Source organism: Drosophila takahashii, chromosome 3L, assembly GCF_030179915.1.
Source record: "Drosophila takahashii strain IR98-3 E-12201 chromosome 3L, DtakHiC1v2, whole genome shotgun sequence".
NCBI lineage: Eukaryota > Metazoa > Arthropoda > Insecta > Diptera > Drosophilidae > Drosophila > Drosophila takahashii.
Window position 1 is genome coordinate 18379323 of NC_091680.1, and position 16955 is coordinate 18396277.

The 16955-nt window shown below is 40.4% G+C and overlaps 1 protein-coding gene across 2 annotated transcripts; it reads left to right on the top strand.

Moving 5' to 3' along the window:
* Nucleotides 1-26: 26 nt before the first annotated feature.
* Tgi (Tondu-domain-containing Growth Inhibitor) lies at nucleotides 27-16810 on the top strand. 2 transcript variants are annotated; one of them, XM_070214809.1, is made up of 4 exons: nucleotides 27-219; nucleotides 647-822; nucleotides 14409-14735; nucleotides 15627-16810. In XM_070214809.1, the coding sequence occupies exons 2-4, from the start codon at nucleotides 762-764 to the stop codon at nucleotides 16424-16426; spliced, it is 1188 nt and encodes a 395-aa protein (XP_070070910.1). In that variant the 5' UTR covers nucleotides 27-219; nucleotides 647-761; the 3' UTR covers nucleotides 16427-16810. The 2 variants fall into 2 exon arrangements, with proteins under 2 accessions (XP_070070910.1, XP_070070909.1); XM_070214808.1 differs by lacking the exons at nucleotides 27-219; nucleotides 647-822 and adding an exon at nucleotides 8495-9767.
* Nucleotides 16811-16955: the final 145 nt, after the last annotated feature.

The following is a 16955-nucleotide window of genomic DNA, read 5'->3' on the forward strand; positions in this document are numbered from 1 at the left end:
AAACGATATTAACCATCGATGTTACATCGCCGTTTCTGCCAGCTCTATCCCAACTAAACGATTGTGATTTGATTGCAATTATACCAAAAACCATAAAAACCCCGCTTTTTCCAGCGTAAAACGTGAGGAAACAGTGCGAACTCGCAGGGAGTGAACCTCGAACAGCTGGGACACAGGATAGGCGACGAGGATTTGAAGGTGGTGGTCTCCAGGCGAAAGGTAAAGTGGTCCCATATATTTGGGGTACATTATATGTGGAAATTGTATGTTGGATGCTGACTGGTTTGGTCATTGCCGAAAAATCCAGCAGCCCCGTTGTATTGGTCCGAAAAAAAAGAGAGAAAAAGAAACCAGTCCCAAGTGCATCGTGCCCCCGCCCCTCCTCCGCAGCTTCCCCCCGCTCAACTTTCCGATCAGATGGCAACTGTTTGGATGTTTGGCAGCAGGATTTCAAGTCAGCAAAGTCAGTCTTTGTTCGCTTTGGTTTGGTTTTGGTTTTGTTCCATTTACATATATGCCAATGCCAGGCTCGGGCGATATATCCAGTTTTTCACTCGGATATCTCTGTGCATTTGTATATATATATCTTGTATATATGTGTGTGTATTTGCCAGTGTGTTCATGGTCAATTTCTTTGCATTTTCAGTGCGAAACTCATGCGGTGCAGATCGAGTCGTTGCAGGAGCAGCAGCGAAACCCAAACCCAAACCAAACCAAGTCCAAATCCACATCCAAACCCACTTTAAAACGTTGAGATCATCATGGAATCGGCGTTGGATGTGCTCTCTAGAGCGGCGACCATGGTGCAAAACAATCCCAGCGGTAAGTGAGCAAAGTGAGCGACCCAACTAAAACCATTAACCAATTCCGTTTAAAAAGAAGTCGACAATTTTTATGATTTTCAACTTGGCCAACAACATGCCATGATGTACTCAACCCCACGGGGCAGTGGGGGCGGGGGTTACACACAGCTCTTTTATGGCTTTCACCTTTGAGCCAAGAAGACGAGAAAAGTATTTCAACAATGTGTTGTACAGAGAGAAAAAAACTTAAATTATATGAGAATTACTATGGGGCTATAATTTAACACTCAAAATAATCTGTGATGTGTTACGAAAATCGAATGAATTTAAAAATGTATTTGTAGGTTAAGGAATTAAATGATTTTTTAAAATCATGTGCAAATATTATTATTATTTATTATTATTATTATAAATAATTAATAATGCGCAGCTATGTAAATGTTATAAAAAAAAAATACATCATCAAATTCCTAATTTCCAACCTCTAAATAGTATTCATAAAGCTGAAAAAACTCGTTGGTCAGCAGTAGTATTTGAACTCTATGTTAACATACTCCAGCGTAATTCTCAGCATTAATCTTGATTTCAAATTAATTACATACACATAATAGACGATTTAATATTAAAAGAGGAAAATCTCTTTAAATTATATTTATAAAGCTTAAAAAAAATTCCTTGGTCAGTGGTAGTATTTGAACTCTATGTTAACCTACCCCAGCGAATTCTCTGCGCTGTAGTCTGGATTAATCTCGATTTAACAATATTCATATATACAAAAATATAAGTTTATAAGTTATGGGGAAATATCTTTAATGATAAACAAAAGTCGTTATAAAATGAAATATTTGAAAAATGTTTTTTAGAAAAAATTCGGTAGCGTTTGCACAGGCAGGTGTACTTTCCTCTAGCCTCGTTGACCCTAAAAACGTAACAATTACTATTTTCCCGTTTTCACATTAAGCTGTAGTTTTTCCCCGTGTAACCAGTCGCAGACCGTTTTGCATGCTCCAGTCATGATTCACGATTGCAACAGTGGCCCCTTTCCGGCTGACATCTTCTTTGTAACCGCGATCCCCCCAAAAATTCTACCCACTCTCCCGGGGGCATCGATGAACTCGACAGAGGCGGCGGCAGAGGAAGATTCCTTACCGCGAACACTGTTGTTGTTGTGTGTGCGCGAACGCATAAACACTCGACGAATCCGAGAAATGTTTTATTTTCGTACAAAAAAACGACAACAAAACATTCCAACAAAATGAGTTTGCGGCGCATTCCGATTCCGATTTTCATAAATGTGTCAAATGCCGCATTTTCGATGGCGAACGGCGAATGTGCAGAGGCGAAGGCATATGGTAGTATGAAGTATTGTCGGGGGACCGGACCCGGGAACCCCTTATCAATAATAGCCAGCCAGTCGCTTCGCTTTTTCGTAGTGCCACTGCGGCTGACGAGCACGAATTGTCGCGTTGTCGAGCTGTTTTGGATTGGATGTGTGTGGCTGGGCGTTCGTATTGCATATTTCTGTACATATCTTTTATATATGTATATATTTGCAATTTGCATTCTCTGCCCACCAAACAAGCGACTCGACCGCGTGACATGCCAAAGAAATGGCCGGCGGAGAGCTCAAATAGTATTTGTATATATTTTTCTCTGTGTTCTCTGGGTCGCTAAAATATGTGTATAATTGTTAAACAAAAAAAAAGCACACTTTGATTAGGCATGTTCCTCCCCCCAGAGAACAGTGGGTAATTGCACAATTTATATGTAATTTATAAACGAGCGATAAGCACAAAAAGTTCTCATTTTGATTTGATTTTTCGCCCCCATTTCGACCTGATAACATGCAAATCATGCCCACAGCCATGGCATTCCGATAATGGGCCCCCAATTTATGTTTATGTTTGTTTACCCATTGGCTAACGGCTTTATCAGACATAATTCCGAATATTTGACAAATTCCTCGAAAGATATATAGAATATATGCGTACAGCTGTCAACGCACAGAGGAGAATTTATGAGATAGCCCCCGATACAGAAAGAGAAATGGTTTCAATGCTCAAATAAATATTTAAAAGCGGGCACGCGATTTGCTGGCGTTTTGTGAGCGGTTTTTTGGCCAAAAATTAAGTGTTTCTAATGCAAAGCAAACCTACAAAAAAATTAAGTTGTTAAAATTGAGTTGGCAAATTAAGAGATACAGAAAGAGAAATGGTTTCGACGCTCGAATAAATATTTACGCGCGATTTGCTGGCGTTTTGAGAGCGGTTTTTTTATATAATTTTTTTTGCCAAAAAATAACTGTTCCCAATGCAACGCAAACCTACAAAAAAAATCTTATTTTTTTGAGTTGGCAAAGATGAGCGTTTTGATTGATCGGCAGGCATCGAAAATGCAAAATGTCGTTAACCTGCGCATGATTAATGGAATTTGTCATAATCGAACGAGCCACTCGGATTCTGGATCTTCATAAATCACACGTAGAAAAGCGGGTCGATTGGGCCGTTAATTAAGGGGCCCTTCCATTGTTTGCCGAGGAGCAATCTTGAAACCCGAATGGCCAGGCCATATAATTAATAAACAAATAGTTACACAAATTGTGGCCTGGGCCACAAAAGAAAAATTGTGGCAATTTCGAACTTGGCACACAGCTGGAGACGACGGACACCAACCGTTTGGATAGCCTGGCTCATCAGGTAATTTACATGGCCTTTCAATTCTACGTTCGTTCCGTTTTTTTTTTTTCAGTCAGTGCCAACTCTGTGGGCCAACACTCTCTTCCTTTTACTACTGGCAATGGCCAAACGGTGCGCATAATTGCCGCAAATCTCGACCAGCGCATAGAGGAAAATCCAGCAGGCAAACCAGTTTCAGTTTGGGTTTGTTATTGCCATGGGATAGTAGGATAGTATAGGATTGGATTGGTGGGGCTCACTTGAGTTTGGGGATGGGCATCGGGATGGGGACACAGATTGGGACTAGAGCATTACCTTTCTTTTTACTACTGCTGCTGCTGCTGCTTTTTACTTACTGCTACTCTTGCTACTGCCGTCGAGCGACTTGCTATTTATTTATTTAAACACAACATTTGCCTATTTGCCATAAATTTTCACTCTGCGCGACTTTTGCTAGCCACTTTGGACAGGAAGAGGTGGCCGTTGGCAGATGCAGCGGCAGAATCAACTTGTTGCGGACAATATCGAAATGAAAGTTGTCTCACAGAAGCGAAATATATTTTTCGGAAACTACCAATCTGTAGCGATCCATAGATCCATTGATTTTAATTCGAAATTCGGTGCAAAATGTTTTAAGATTTTTCTCACGCTTGATTTAGCACCGGATGATATTTTAAAATGACAACTATATTTATGTTATTGTTAGTTTTTTTTTTTGCTATTCGCCATCGACGCCTGTTGCTTTTTGTTGCTGTTCTGGGCAATCGAAAAACCAGTTTCTCTTCAAATCGCGCGCACGCTCGAGTTTTATTTAAATTTTGAACTGGTTTGCCGCTGATTTGTGTTGTCTCCGCTGCGTATATATTATGTACCCACTAGCTATATACATATATTAGATTGTTAGATTTCACAAACTGGGACTGCGGTTAAGATATAAACATAATTTGTCTTGTTCGTATCGATCGAAGTTCTGGAAATTGCCGGCCACCTCATCTGTGTGTCATCATCATTTGTGCGATCTAAAAAGCATTAGATCTCTTATAAAGAAGTCAGATCTCGGTGACTTCCGCACTGCCATTATAACTATACTGACCCAAATTAAAAAGCAAGCTATCTCATGTTTCAGTGCCGATTTCCAAACAACACAAATTTCAATTAGCAAAGCATTTTCCGGAGTTTTATTTCTGTTTGTGTTCTGTTTTCTTCAAAGTTTCGAATCAATGGAGCAATATTAAATTGCTGCTTAGCTTGTCATTCAGCGACCAGCGTCACAGAAAAGGGAAAGAAACGATTGTAAATATGGGTTTGAGTAACCTGTCTTGGGAGAAAAAGGTGAATAAAGGTTATATTTCATTATTTTTTTAAAGATTTTTTAAAAATCTTTACTTTATGCATGGGTTAATAAGTGTAATATATAGGTATTTGTACTAACATAATGTTCTGTAATAAATGTAACATTCTAATCTCCGAAATACCGGAAATTTTCCCGACTAATCACTATGAATATAGATATCACAGTGCAACATGAAAAATGTAACCGCAATTCTGATTTAATGGGCGGAAAGAACTCATCGAAACAAGCTAAAACCCATTTGGGTTTCTCTGGCTTAGCTCGCGTTTACCTTTTATAGCGAGTTAAAGTTTTACATACAAAATTTATTTGTAACGGCCATATCTTGTGAACCGATTAAAATTTCACTTTCAAGTCTTTAGTGATTATGTAGCTATGAACCCAAGGAACTAAATTGACAAATGACTCTTGCGCACTTAGCACCTAGTGCACCTAGCGCGTTAAAAAACAAATTTGCCTAATTTTTCGATTTTTAACGCGCTAGGTGTACGTCTTCGCAAGAGTCATTTGTCAATTTTGTTCCTTGGGTTCATAGCTACATAATCACTGAAGACTTAATAGTAAAATTTTAATCGGTTCACAAGATATGGCCGTTACAAATAAATTTTGTATGTAAAACTTTAACTCGCTATAAAAGGTAAACGCGAGCTAAGCCAAAGAAACCCAAATGAGTTTTAGCTTATTTCGATGAGTTCTTTCCGCCAATGAAATCAGAATTGCGGTTACATTTTATAACCCTAAAAATGTTGCACAGTGTATTTATACAAAAATAATGTTCTGTAATAAAAGTGATATTACTTATACCCGGAATACCAGGAATTTTTCCTACATAATCACTATATTAGCTTTAATAACATTTCCAACCGACTCATCATTAAATATAGAACTCCATTAGCACTGCATAGATATGTATTGTATACCCAAAATTAGCTAGGGGATTTTCTTTTGACTTCTGTAAGCAGGCCCGCATCATTCGGGTTCTACCCTCTAGGCCCCCAAGTCAAGTTTACCCACTTGGCTTTCGTCTTGTTTTTGTGCCTTCTTACATTACTTTACTTTACTTTGGTTTGGTCTACGTTGTTTGGATTTCGGTAATTTGTTGCCATTGTTTTCAGCCAGCCAGTGGAGTCTTCTGCCCCAAAGTCTGTTGAATCCCCGTTGTTGTCATTGTTTTTCTGTTCGTAGTGCTTTATTTATTTTTTGTTGTATTTTTTTTTTGCCATGATTGCCATTCGATTGACCTCGTTGCGCATGCGTGCGCATGTTTCACGCTACACTACAAATTTTCGCGCACAACAAACGCCGGATGATGATGAGTAAGCGCCAAAGCCTAGGAGCACTCAATCCATTACTCAGTCAGTCAATAGTTTTAGCGTTCGTTGGATTTTGTTACATTTTTTCTCTCTTTCGATATTTTAGTTTCCCCCTCTGGATTTCGGTTGGCCGGTTGAAAATTGCACATTTTGTGACTGGGATTAGCAAACGATGGTGAAAGATGGAGAAAAGGATGGAGAAAAATCGATCGATCGACGGATGGCGCGAGTTTAACAGCTGAGCTTGTGCAAGTTGGTTCGGTTCAGGCCATATGATCAACACCCATGTGTAAGAGGCGACTCCAGGCCACACCACTCTACTCCACTCCACTGCAGTTCAGTTCCCTCCTCTATGTTGCTGTTGCTGTTGCAGTAGCAATATTCATGGGGCAACAACAGTAGTGGTTGTACTACAAATCGGGCGTAAAATTTCATGGGCCTGCTATTGAATTAGAAACGAGTTTCCACCACCGTGTTGTTGTTATTGGTTTTCTGCTTTCTGTTGCTGCTTCTGTGCCGTTTTCTTGCCGCCAAGTTGCAGTTGCAGTTGCAGCAATGGTAACTGCTGTTGCTTTTGCTTTTGCTGTTGCTGCTGCTCGTAGTCTGAAGACCGACCGATTGCCATAGCCAAGCCCCAAAGCAGCCGCAAACGTGTAGTACCGTCGACCTATTGTTTGCCTCCAATAACAAACGCAAACATCGCAGCGAACATCTTGGCTATGTGATGAGCTTTGTCCCACAGCTATTTGCATTGATTTCGGAAATTAAACTGCTTTGAAGTTGAACGAATTTGGCTTAATTGGAGCTGACTGATTGTAGGCTATATAAACGATCTTAACAGTACTTATAGCAGAAACATAAGGATTCAGATTCAAGTTTATTATATCATTTTGTATTATTTATTCCTTTTTAAGAAATATTATTTTGGATAAAGATTTTTAAGTGTTATTTTACATCCTTTTTTATATTTATTTAAACATTTCCTAAAAATTAATATTTGGCCTTTCTCAAGACCAGAGTACTGATATGTGTACGTGCTTTGAGTTCCCGGAATCGTATGCTATTTTCTCTGAATTCCTAAATGTACTCGTTTTTTTTTTAAAATGTTTTTATCACTACGAAATGTTTGGAATTTTTTAGCACAAAAATTGCGATAGGGACTTTATCACAACTTAATTGTTTGTTTACTATTCTGCGTAATTGTTTTAAGATTAAAAGAAATTTAAAAAATATTTTTTTTCTTATCAGAGGATGTTTAAATTTTTCCAAAATATAAAAATATATTAAGCAATTTTTTTAAAGATAAACTTATATTTTTGGGGATTTTAAAAAGGGGATTTTTGGATTATAAAGCTGTAATTAATAATCTTTTAGTGCATCCCAAAGTAACACATGTCTAGAATACCAAATTTCTATGAGTCTTTAAACAATTTAACTTATATTTTCAAAAAGGTAATATAACCATTACCATTACAATTTCAGTTAATAGAAAGGACTTGTAGGTATTCTATTGTCGGTGTGACTCAGCCTAAGTCTCGTTCTCCTAGTTGATTGTCATTTTCGCAAGCCCGCATACAAATATACACACGGCAATGGCGATCAGCCGAATGAACGTAGGTAGTTTTGCACGCAGCTATAAGCGTACAAAACTCTGAGTAAACATTATAATGAGCCCGAAATGCAGTGACCGGGCCCAAAAAACAAAAGAGCGTTAAAGGAAAACATGAAAGAACGCCCACACTATGTGGTGCTTGGTTTTGGACCCAAAGACTTAAGACCCAAAAGCCCAACCCCAGAAACTCCAAAGACAAGAGTTCGAGCTGGAGTCCGAAAAGAGACTCCCTGAAACTGTGTGGCCAATTCCCAATTGCTGCCATTTCGTTACCCTTTTGCCCAATTTGCCAAGCATCAATGGGGCAAATGGGCGTGGCAGCCACATCCTACGATCTGGTCCCCTTTTTCCCCATCCTTTTCTTGAGTTCCCCTTTTGAGTTTGTACTTTTTCAATTACCAAATCACCGAAAAGCAAGCAGAGATCCGAAAGATCCGTTGAGAACGGCGAACAGCGAGAGTCTCGAAACGGAAATTGGTAAGAGGAGAAATAAACGCAAAAAAAAAAAAGAAAGACAGAAAGAAAGAAAAAAGAAGAAAAAACAACAAGGGACAACTGGCGCAAGTGCAAATGGGACTGAAAGGCCCCAAGTCTACAGAGCCCCCCTTCTCCACTCTTTTCTCTAAAGACCCGTGGAGACTTTCAGCGAGCAGAAACGAAGGCTTCCGAAGAAACCGAAGACCGAAGACTGGAGACTCGAGCGAAGCTTCGAAAAGCCCCCCAGTTGGCAGTCGCAATCTTGAAGTCGACGATCAGTTTGAGCTTGTCCGTGGAAGCCGTCAGTTCGGTGTTCGGTCTTTCAGTTCCTATACTATATGCTATATATTACTATACTATATAGTGATTTTTTCGCTATTGGTTGTATTACATTTTCTGCTGTGAAACGTGCGTCCATCGAGGTTCGCGTGTGCTGTGTGTCCGTCGGTCTCTGAAAGCGAAAACTGGCGCTCAAGTTCAGTCAGCGATTTGTCGATTTCTATGCAAATCATTACTCGGAAAAGAAACACACATATAACCCAGAGTCAGAGTCAGAGTCATAGAGTCGCAGACGGAGACATAACAACAAAAGACGGCGTGCTATTTTTATTTTGCTAAATGTCGACTTGAGGCTCACGTCGCCGGAGCAGAGCCAAAGTCTCCGTTTCAAGACTTGCGAGAGACTGTAACCCGAGTCGCGGTTCGCAAAAAAAAAAAACAGACAAACAGAAACAGATTGTATCTGTATCTATAGTCGCGACTTGCGGCTCGTTTTGTGCGCGCACATTCGGTGTATCTGTATCTGCGGCAAAAAGCGAGCGCAAAAAGTAATCATAAAGGAAAAATAAATAAATAAAAAGACTGCCGCTCGACAGCCTCCAGAAGATAGATTTCCCCCCCGCCAGAAATCAGCTGAGTCGGCAGCGATATGATGTGAGTGGATCGCCGCATCCCAGAGATTTCGGAGATTTTTTGAGCAGGAAGTAGCCAAGCAAATCGAATCTATCAAGTAGAAGAGCAAAGCCATGGAATATCTTTGCATACTGAATGCCTTCGAGCAGAATTACTACAACCGCATCAAGGAAATCGAGCGATTGGCCGCCGCTGCCGCAGCTGTAGCATCCTCCTCCTCATCGTCGGCATCCTCCACATCCTGCTCGAGTGGACCCTCCACTTCCTCATCCGCCTCCTCCACGGCCAGTTCTCCTAGTTCTTCGGCCCAGGTAGCCGCTGCCCTGGCGGCCACTCAAAGACTGGCCGCTTATCACGGATCCCAGAACCAGGGGGCCATGTTCTACCATCCTCAGCAGCAGCAGCAACACCATCATAATCATAATCACCACCACCTCCATCGCCAGCAGCTGGAGCAGCTGCAATCCGGCAATCAGCAGACGCATCCGCATCCGCACACATCGACGGATCCCAATGCCTCCTCCATGGCCAATAGCCTCCTCTGGCAGCCCTGGCGGGATCTCCAGCAGGCTGCGGCCATGCATCATCAGTTATACAGGCAGCAGCAGCAGCAGTTGCACAAAGGTTCGTTTGAGAAAAGAGATGACTCGCCAAAAGTCTGACCTCTGACAAAAAAGGCGCAAATGTCACATACTAGAAATTTGACTTCAATTCACAGAAAGTTTGAAGACTGAAATATGGTTCAGGATAGGATGGAATAGGGTTTTATTCCCTTTTCTAGTACCATGTTTCATAATCTTATTTCCTTTAACTGTCCATCATAAAATTTAATTAGTTCCGTTTTGCGTCAGCTTACTTACTTAACTTTTTTAAATATCGTAGTTTTATAACGTTGTGACGTCTGCTTAGTTTACTTTTTTTAAAGATCATAGGTTCTGTAACTTGTGACGACTATAAATAGTAACACTTTGGCTTAATTCTACGCTTAGAGTTAAAGCGTTTAATTAAAATAATGATGTCTAAAAAGTTTTTTTTAGTAAGGTAGTTAGGTTAAAGTAGTTATAACTACCCGAAATGAAGCCGTTCTATAATAATAGTACTTATTTGTCTATTATACCTATAGTAAAATATTTCATTCTAGAAAAGGGTAAACCTATTATATTTCTCATAGTTTTGGGCTTCAAAGTAATATCACGAGGAATAACATTTATTCAGTTAAATAAGAGGTGGAGTACCGTACATTAACAAGTTACCACAACAACCAAAATTATATTAAATTTTTTATTTCGCGGCATCCTATATTAATATAGACAACACTGCTTATAAACATGGTAGATAATCATGATAGTCACATCATCAGACTTGTCTTTGAAAATGTTTTATTATGCATTTCGGTGACAGGTTTAGATTCCTTAAAATAGTATAAACTTAAACATGTAAAAAGCCGCCAAAGTTATTTTAATTCCGCCAAAAGTTCCTATGGTTGCTGTAGGATATATAGTCGTTTTATTCGTCCGGTTTTCAAGCATACATCTGATTACAAAAACACGATTGGTTAAGTTTTATGATGATAGCTTTTAAAATGAGCAAATAAATTTGCCGAAATACATACATTAGCTCGTTTTGGTGATGCAGACAGGAATATTATATATTGTTATAGTTTGAAAAAGTGTATTATAAATGAAGGTTTATTGAAGTTCTTGGGTCAGAATATATAAAATAGTATGTATTACATTGTTTTTTATAGTTTGTAAAGATATATATTTGGGAAATGCGTTTACTTTCTTGAAGAAAACGAATGTTGATTGAAGTTCTAGGTCAAAATATATAGAATAGTATGGATTATCTTGTTTTTGAGGCAGGCAAAGTTCAATTTAGATGGCAATGCCCACCTGCTGTCCACGTGGAGACCACACTCACTGAATGGATTGACGAACGTGCTCTTTCCTTTGGCCTTTTGGCCATGATAAGCGCACTCCACTCCGCCGATGAATGGGATCGGGTATCGGAAGCGATTCGTTATAGTTTATCAGTAGGTAGCTTTACATGTAGCGTGTGTCCAGGACGTGGACGTGATGACGAGTGTAATGGGATTGGGTTTGGGATTCAGTTATACAGATTGGTCACGCCGGCTGCAAGAGCGTATCGATGGCGTCTCCAGTCGGCTTGTGCCAACTGTAAAATTGGTAATGAAATTGGCAACACTTTTACTGCGCTCCCCGTCTCATTCGATTGGTTTCGTCTGCGGGTTTGGATTGGCAAACAACCAAGCAAACTCACAGAAAAAACTCACACACACCAGTTGCTCAGCATTAATTGGCGACATTGCACAAATCACACAAATGCTTTCAATTACATGGCGACGCCAGGCAAACACAAAAAATGAGCGCCTGTTTAAACATTAAAACTCCATAAAAAATACAACAAAAAAAAGATTGGAAAATGGATGATGATGAGGTGGGGTGGCTGGGATTCGGGGGACTTTGGCTCGACTCGACTTGCTTTTATTTTGCTTTTGTTAATTTGTTGACATATTAAAACCAGATTTGCAATCAACTCGGCCAGCGGGTAATGCGGGTATCGGGGTATCGTGGATTGTGGTACGGGTATCGCGGGGTATCGGGGGGTATCGGAGTATCGGCATGACTCACTAGCCGGCGCGAGAAAAAATATAAATAATGAAAAACGCCTGCGATGGTGGAAAAATAAATATGTATACAAAGCTACAAAGGCAACAAAAGCAACACAAAGCTAGAAAAGCAACAAGCAACAACAAACCAGAGCAGCAACAACTTGTTTGCATAAGCCACAAATGCTGTTCCCATTGCTATTGCTTTTGCTTTTGCTATTTGTAGTACAATCCAAGCCATATAAGCATGCAAGTCTGCCTGACTTTTGTCACTCTCTTTCCGTTCCCCGTTCCCTTTAACCCCCATCTCTTTCCCAAGTTCTCTATGTTGTTTTGAACCCGAACCAGATTTTCGGATCTGACTGGGCCGGCTTTCAAATCGCTCCCCAGCTGATATATCACCGCAGAAGATTTTAAGATTGCCCCACCGTTGCCGGAAATTGTGAAATGCGCTGCCTAAAATATTGTCTCGATTTGTAATTAAAGATAATATTTTGGGATTTTATAATGGACAATCATTAGAACCATATTTTTTAATTTTATATCCACTACAACAAAATATTCATACAATTTATTTATTTTATTTTTATTATTTGATTTATTTTAATAATTAATTATTATCACAGTTTTTGAGATATATTTCTATAAATGCTTCAAGATAAAGAAATGATATTGTAATTACTGTTATTTACTGTGTCTAAACAAACATTTCTTTATTGCCTTTTTAAATGTCTCTACATTGCAATGTAAGAAGGCATTGTTGTTTTTCTCATTTTCTTTCTTTTAATTAGTCATATAAGACTTATTAATTTCCTTGTGGCTTTTATTGGAATAATGATTCTAAAAAGGCGGGCGATTCCAAATGGACTATTTTTATAGGCAAAAATGTACATGAGTGTTAGAGAGAGTTAGGACATGTGATTTTGATCCATTATTTCTGGGCGCCCTATTAAAATAATATATTACTTAAATTTAGAGGTGTTTTTATTTAATTTTTAAAAATATCAATATTTTTTTTTGTTTGATCTAATATTTAATTAAGCTAACTAAATTGATGTGCGAATTTTAGCAACTAGAGGATAGCTTACTTTCTCAACATCCTATACCTTTCGCTCCCCAGAAATGTAAATATATCCCTTGCTTAAGTCATCGATTTATCCCTTTTTTTGAGGTTCACTTACCGGCTCCCCTTTATCGCCAATTAGCCGATACAGAAATGATTAAAACGCTGGCAGCAGAACAAAAAAACAATGCAGAAGAGAGGATGCTGAAAAAGCGGTGGCGGCAAAGGTGAGATAGGGAGCAAAAAAATAAGAAAAAAAGACCGCAAAAGAGGGGGAGCCAGTCTCGAAAAGAAAGCTCCATCGTTGTCGTTGTCGTCTTCTTGGTTGTTGTTTTCGTTGTCGAATCGCCGATCCCCCAACAGACGGCGACGTCCGACGACCGGAAATGTGCAATAAAATTTGAATGTTTCTTTATTATTATCATCATCCCCATCATCATCATCATCGTCGTCCGCTGGAGCCGAAGTTCGCTCCCAGCCTCCGTGTTTGTTGGTTTTTAATGCCTCTTGGACTGCAACTCCTCCTTCATCTCCTCCTCTTCCTTGGTTGCTCCACTCTGGGCAGACCAGTTTGTGGTTGGTGGAGGGTTCCTCTCGCTGTAGAAGATGTAATATATGGCAGTGCCGCAGTGACGTTGCCAAAAACAGGACAACGCTCCCACCTCCTCCTCCTTTTCTTCCTCCTCCGCCAACGCCGAACCGCCTCCATCTTTAGCTGCATCCCAGCCATTCATTCATTCATTCATGCCTGGGTTCCTGGGACTGCTCCTCCTGCTCCTCCTCCTCTAAAAAGGCTCTCTGCGCTGCTCAAAATGTGCAGAAGTCGCCCGACTGGTTTGGTTTCTGGGTTCCCGCTGCCTCTTGCTTTATTTATAAACTTGGTTTGGTTTCCTGGCCAATCTCCCAGCTACACTGAGCACCTCGATGGATCTCTCATCCCGACGGGATGCCCACGCTTGGTTTTCGCTTCCCACGCCAGTGGCTCGGTCATTTGCCCATTTGGCAGGCCAGGCACGTTGCCGCATTTCGCTCAGTGTAGGCCAGGCCCAGACTTTAAAACACAAACACACACACTACAAACAAAGCGTAGACCAAAACCTGTTTTAGTTACCAATTTTGTTTGTGGAGTTTCGATTGTGTGCTTTCTGTTGTTATTATTTATTTGCTCGAGTGTGTGTGCTGTTTTTTTGTATTTATATTATTTTTTCTTGACTGGCGACGGCTATGTCTTCTTGTGCATAATTTCTGTGCTGCCTCCTGACTGCCGCTCCTCCATTTGCAGAGCTTTTCGGCTGAGAAGTTCATTCAGCAAAAAAGCGAAAGACTTAGGCAACAAACTTGCAGGAGGAAGTGGAGGGCAGAGAACCTACCTGTGATTCATTACGCCCACTCAGCGACCGCAAAATCACGTAAACCGCAGCGAGGAATCGATGAATCGCTAGCCAAATCCGAAATTTATGGCTTTTAATTGTTATGCGATTTTTGTTTAAAATTGTATAGACTTTTAACTATTTAGAGGGCTGGCCAAAAGATAACTCGTTTACTGATTTTATTACTCTTTCTTTCCTTACAGAAATGCGTGTGACGTCCAAGGAGCTGCCCACCACCAAATGGCGACGCGATCGGCGTCAACGGACCGCCGAGTATCAGGTTCACGAGGTTCAGGGCGCCGGGAGCAGCGAAAGGGAGAGGGAAAGGGAGCGTGAACACGAGGATCGGGACATGGACAGCCCCATTGATATGTCGGTGACCACGGGAGCCCTGAAGCAGCGGGCCTCTCCGCCGCCACCCTATCGCGAACCTCTGCCCGGGACCAACTATGCGGCCAACAGCCGACCCAGCGTCATCACCCAGGCTCCACCCAAGCGGGAGCCACCCGAGCAGGCCCACCAATCCTCAGGTGATTAGCTATACCATGCACAGAAAAAAAATTGATTAAAGATCAGATTGATAGTGTGCAGGTCAATTTAATATTTACTTAAGTTATTCATATCATTCTAATCTTTTTATGTTATGTTAACTTATTTTACAATATTTGTTCAAAAAATGCTACATTTGGTATCTTAAAGCAGTATTTTTATCAAGTTGTTTTGTTTGAATCATAAATCATAAAGATCAGATTGATATGTGCAGGTCAATTTAATATTTTTAAAGATCAAGTTATTCATATCATTTTATTCTGTTTATGTCATGTTATTTTGTACAATATTTCTTCAAAATATACTCAAGTTGGCATTTTAAAGTAGTATTTTTATGACCTTTATGAAATAACTGATAAGGTACAATATCAAGTTAATATGTTTGAATCATAAATTTTACATTAATCATTTTTGCTTTCTATTGATATGAAATAAGGTATAAATGAGCATAAAAATACTTAATTTGGTATTTTGAAATAGTATTATTATGACGTTTATGAAATAACTGATATGATACAATATCAAATTGTTATGTTTGAATCATAAATTTGACATTGTTGATATGACACAAGGTATAAATTTAATATGTTTTTAAGATCAAGTTATTTATATCATTTTAACATTAATAAAGATGTTATTTATCTTATTTTTTAAAATATTTGTTTAAAAAATAGAAAATTTGGTATTTCAAACCAGTATTTTTATGACTTATAAAATAACTGATAAGATACAATATCAAGTTGATATATTTGCATCTTAAATTTGACATTATTGATTATAAATGAAACTTTTTCATGTCTATACTTTTTTCTGTGTACAATCAAGCCAAAGATCCTCACTAACCACCTGCTTTTTTCGATATTCCCTCACAGACATGGCGATGTGCGACATTGACGAGCACTTCCGGCGCTCGCTGGGCGAGAACTATGCCGCCCTGTTCGCCAAGAAGTCGCCGACGCCCACGCCCACACCGACGCCCTCGCCAGGCGGTACGCCCAAGCAGCAGGTTTCGCCACTGGCCTACGGACCACCAGCAGCAGCAACAGCACCATTATCATCATCAGGATCTTCATCATCATCGAGCAGCAGCTACCATCTGGCCAAACCTGGTTTGGTTATTCCCATGGAGCCGGAATTGGAGCACTCGGAACTGCCGCCGCCGCAGGAGGAACCGCTGCCGCTCTCGCTGGCACTGCATCGCACTCAAACGCCGCCATCGCCGCCGCCCTCGGCCACGCTGCCCATACCCATAACCATGCCCATGGAGGCAGCGGTGGCCGCCAAAAGGATGCTGGATACGCCACCCAGATACAATACACCACCGCCGCCGCCGCCAGCTTATGGGACAGCCGGAAACTCGGTTACTCCGACGCCAACTTTGACACCCAGCACTCCTAATCCGAATCCGACTGGAAATCCGAATCCCACGCCCTCGCAGATTCCCACGCCCACGCCCAGCATGCCGGCCATCATTCGGGTGAAGGCTGAGCCTGGTTTGGCGACGGCTGCGGCTGCCGCTTCCTCCACGCAGACGCCGCCCGCCTCGCCCACCTCGTCCACGAATATCTCGATATTCACCAAGACTGAAGCCTCGGTGGACGATCACTTTGCCAAGGCGCTGGGCGACACCTGGAAGAAGCTGCAGGGCGGCAGCGGCGGAAACAAGGAGTAAAATTAGTAGAAGCAAATATCCCCGATCCTTTATCCCTAAAAAAAACACCCAACACCCCCGATCCTCAAGAAATCCAACTCAAGAGCTGTTTTTATTATAAATATTTCAAACTACACAATTAACGTTTAAAGATCTCATGCTGATGTGAACGGAAATTCTTCAACTGCGAGTGTATTACAAGTTTCTGATATATAATGATTTTATTGAATATTGATAACGGTTAGCGCGGATATATGCGATATATGATAAATGATATATATAAATGTGTATGGCAAAGTGTATACGTACAAGTGACAAAATTTTGTATTCTTAATGCTTAGTTGGTAGTGACTAATCCTTAATAATATACCTATTAAACATAAGTGAACAATCCTAAGAAAAAAATCTATTTATTTGTGGAAATTGGGGGTTGTTAAATACACAAAGATATATTTTTGAATTTTCAAATGGCGGTTATCCCAGTTAACAGTGCGCCTAACAGCACACTGTAATCGCTATGGCCAGTGTGACCACACCGCCTGTTAATGCC

Coding starts and splice junctions, on each gene's coding strand:
- Tgi (XM_070214808.1), top strand. CDS start 9,257: ATGGAATATCTTTGCATACTGAATGCCTTCGAGCAGAATTACTACAAC. Junction 9,768..14,408: donor GCAGCAGCAGTTGCACAAAG/GTTCGTTTGAGA, acceptor CTTTCCTTACAG/AAATGCGTGTGACGTCCAAG. Junction 14,736..15,626: donor GCAGGCCCACCAATCCTCAG/GTGATTAGCTAT, acceptor ATTCCCTCACAG/ACATGGCGATGTGCGACATT.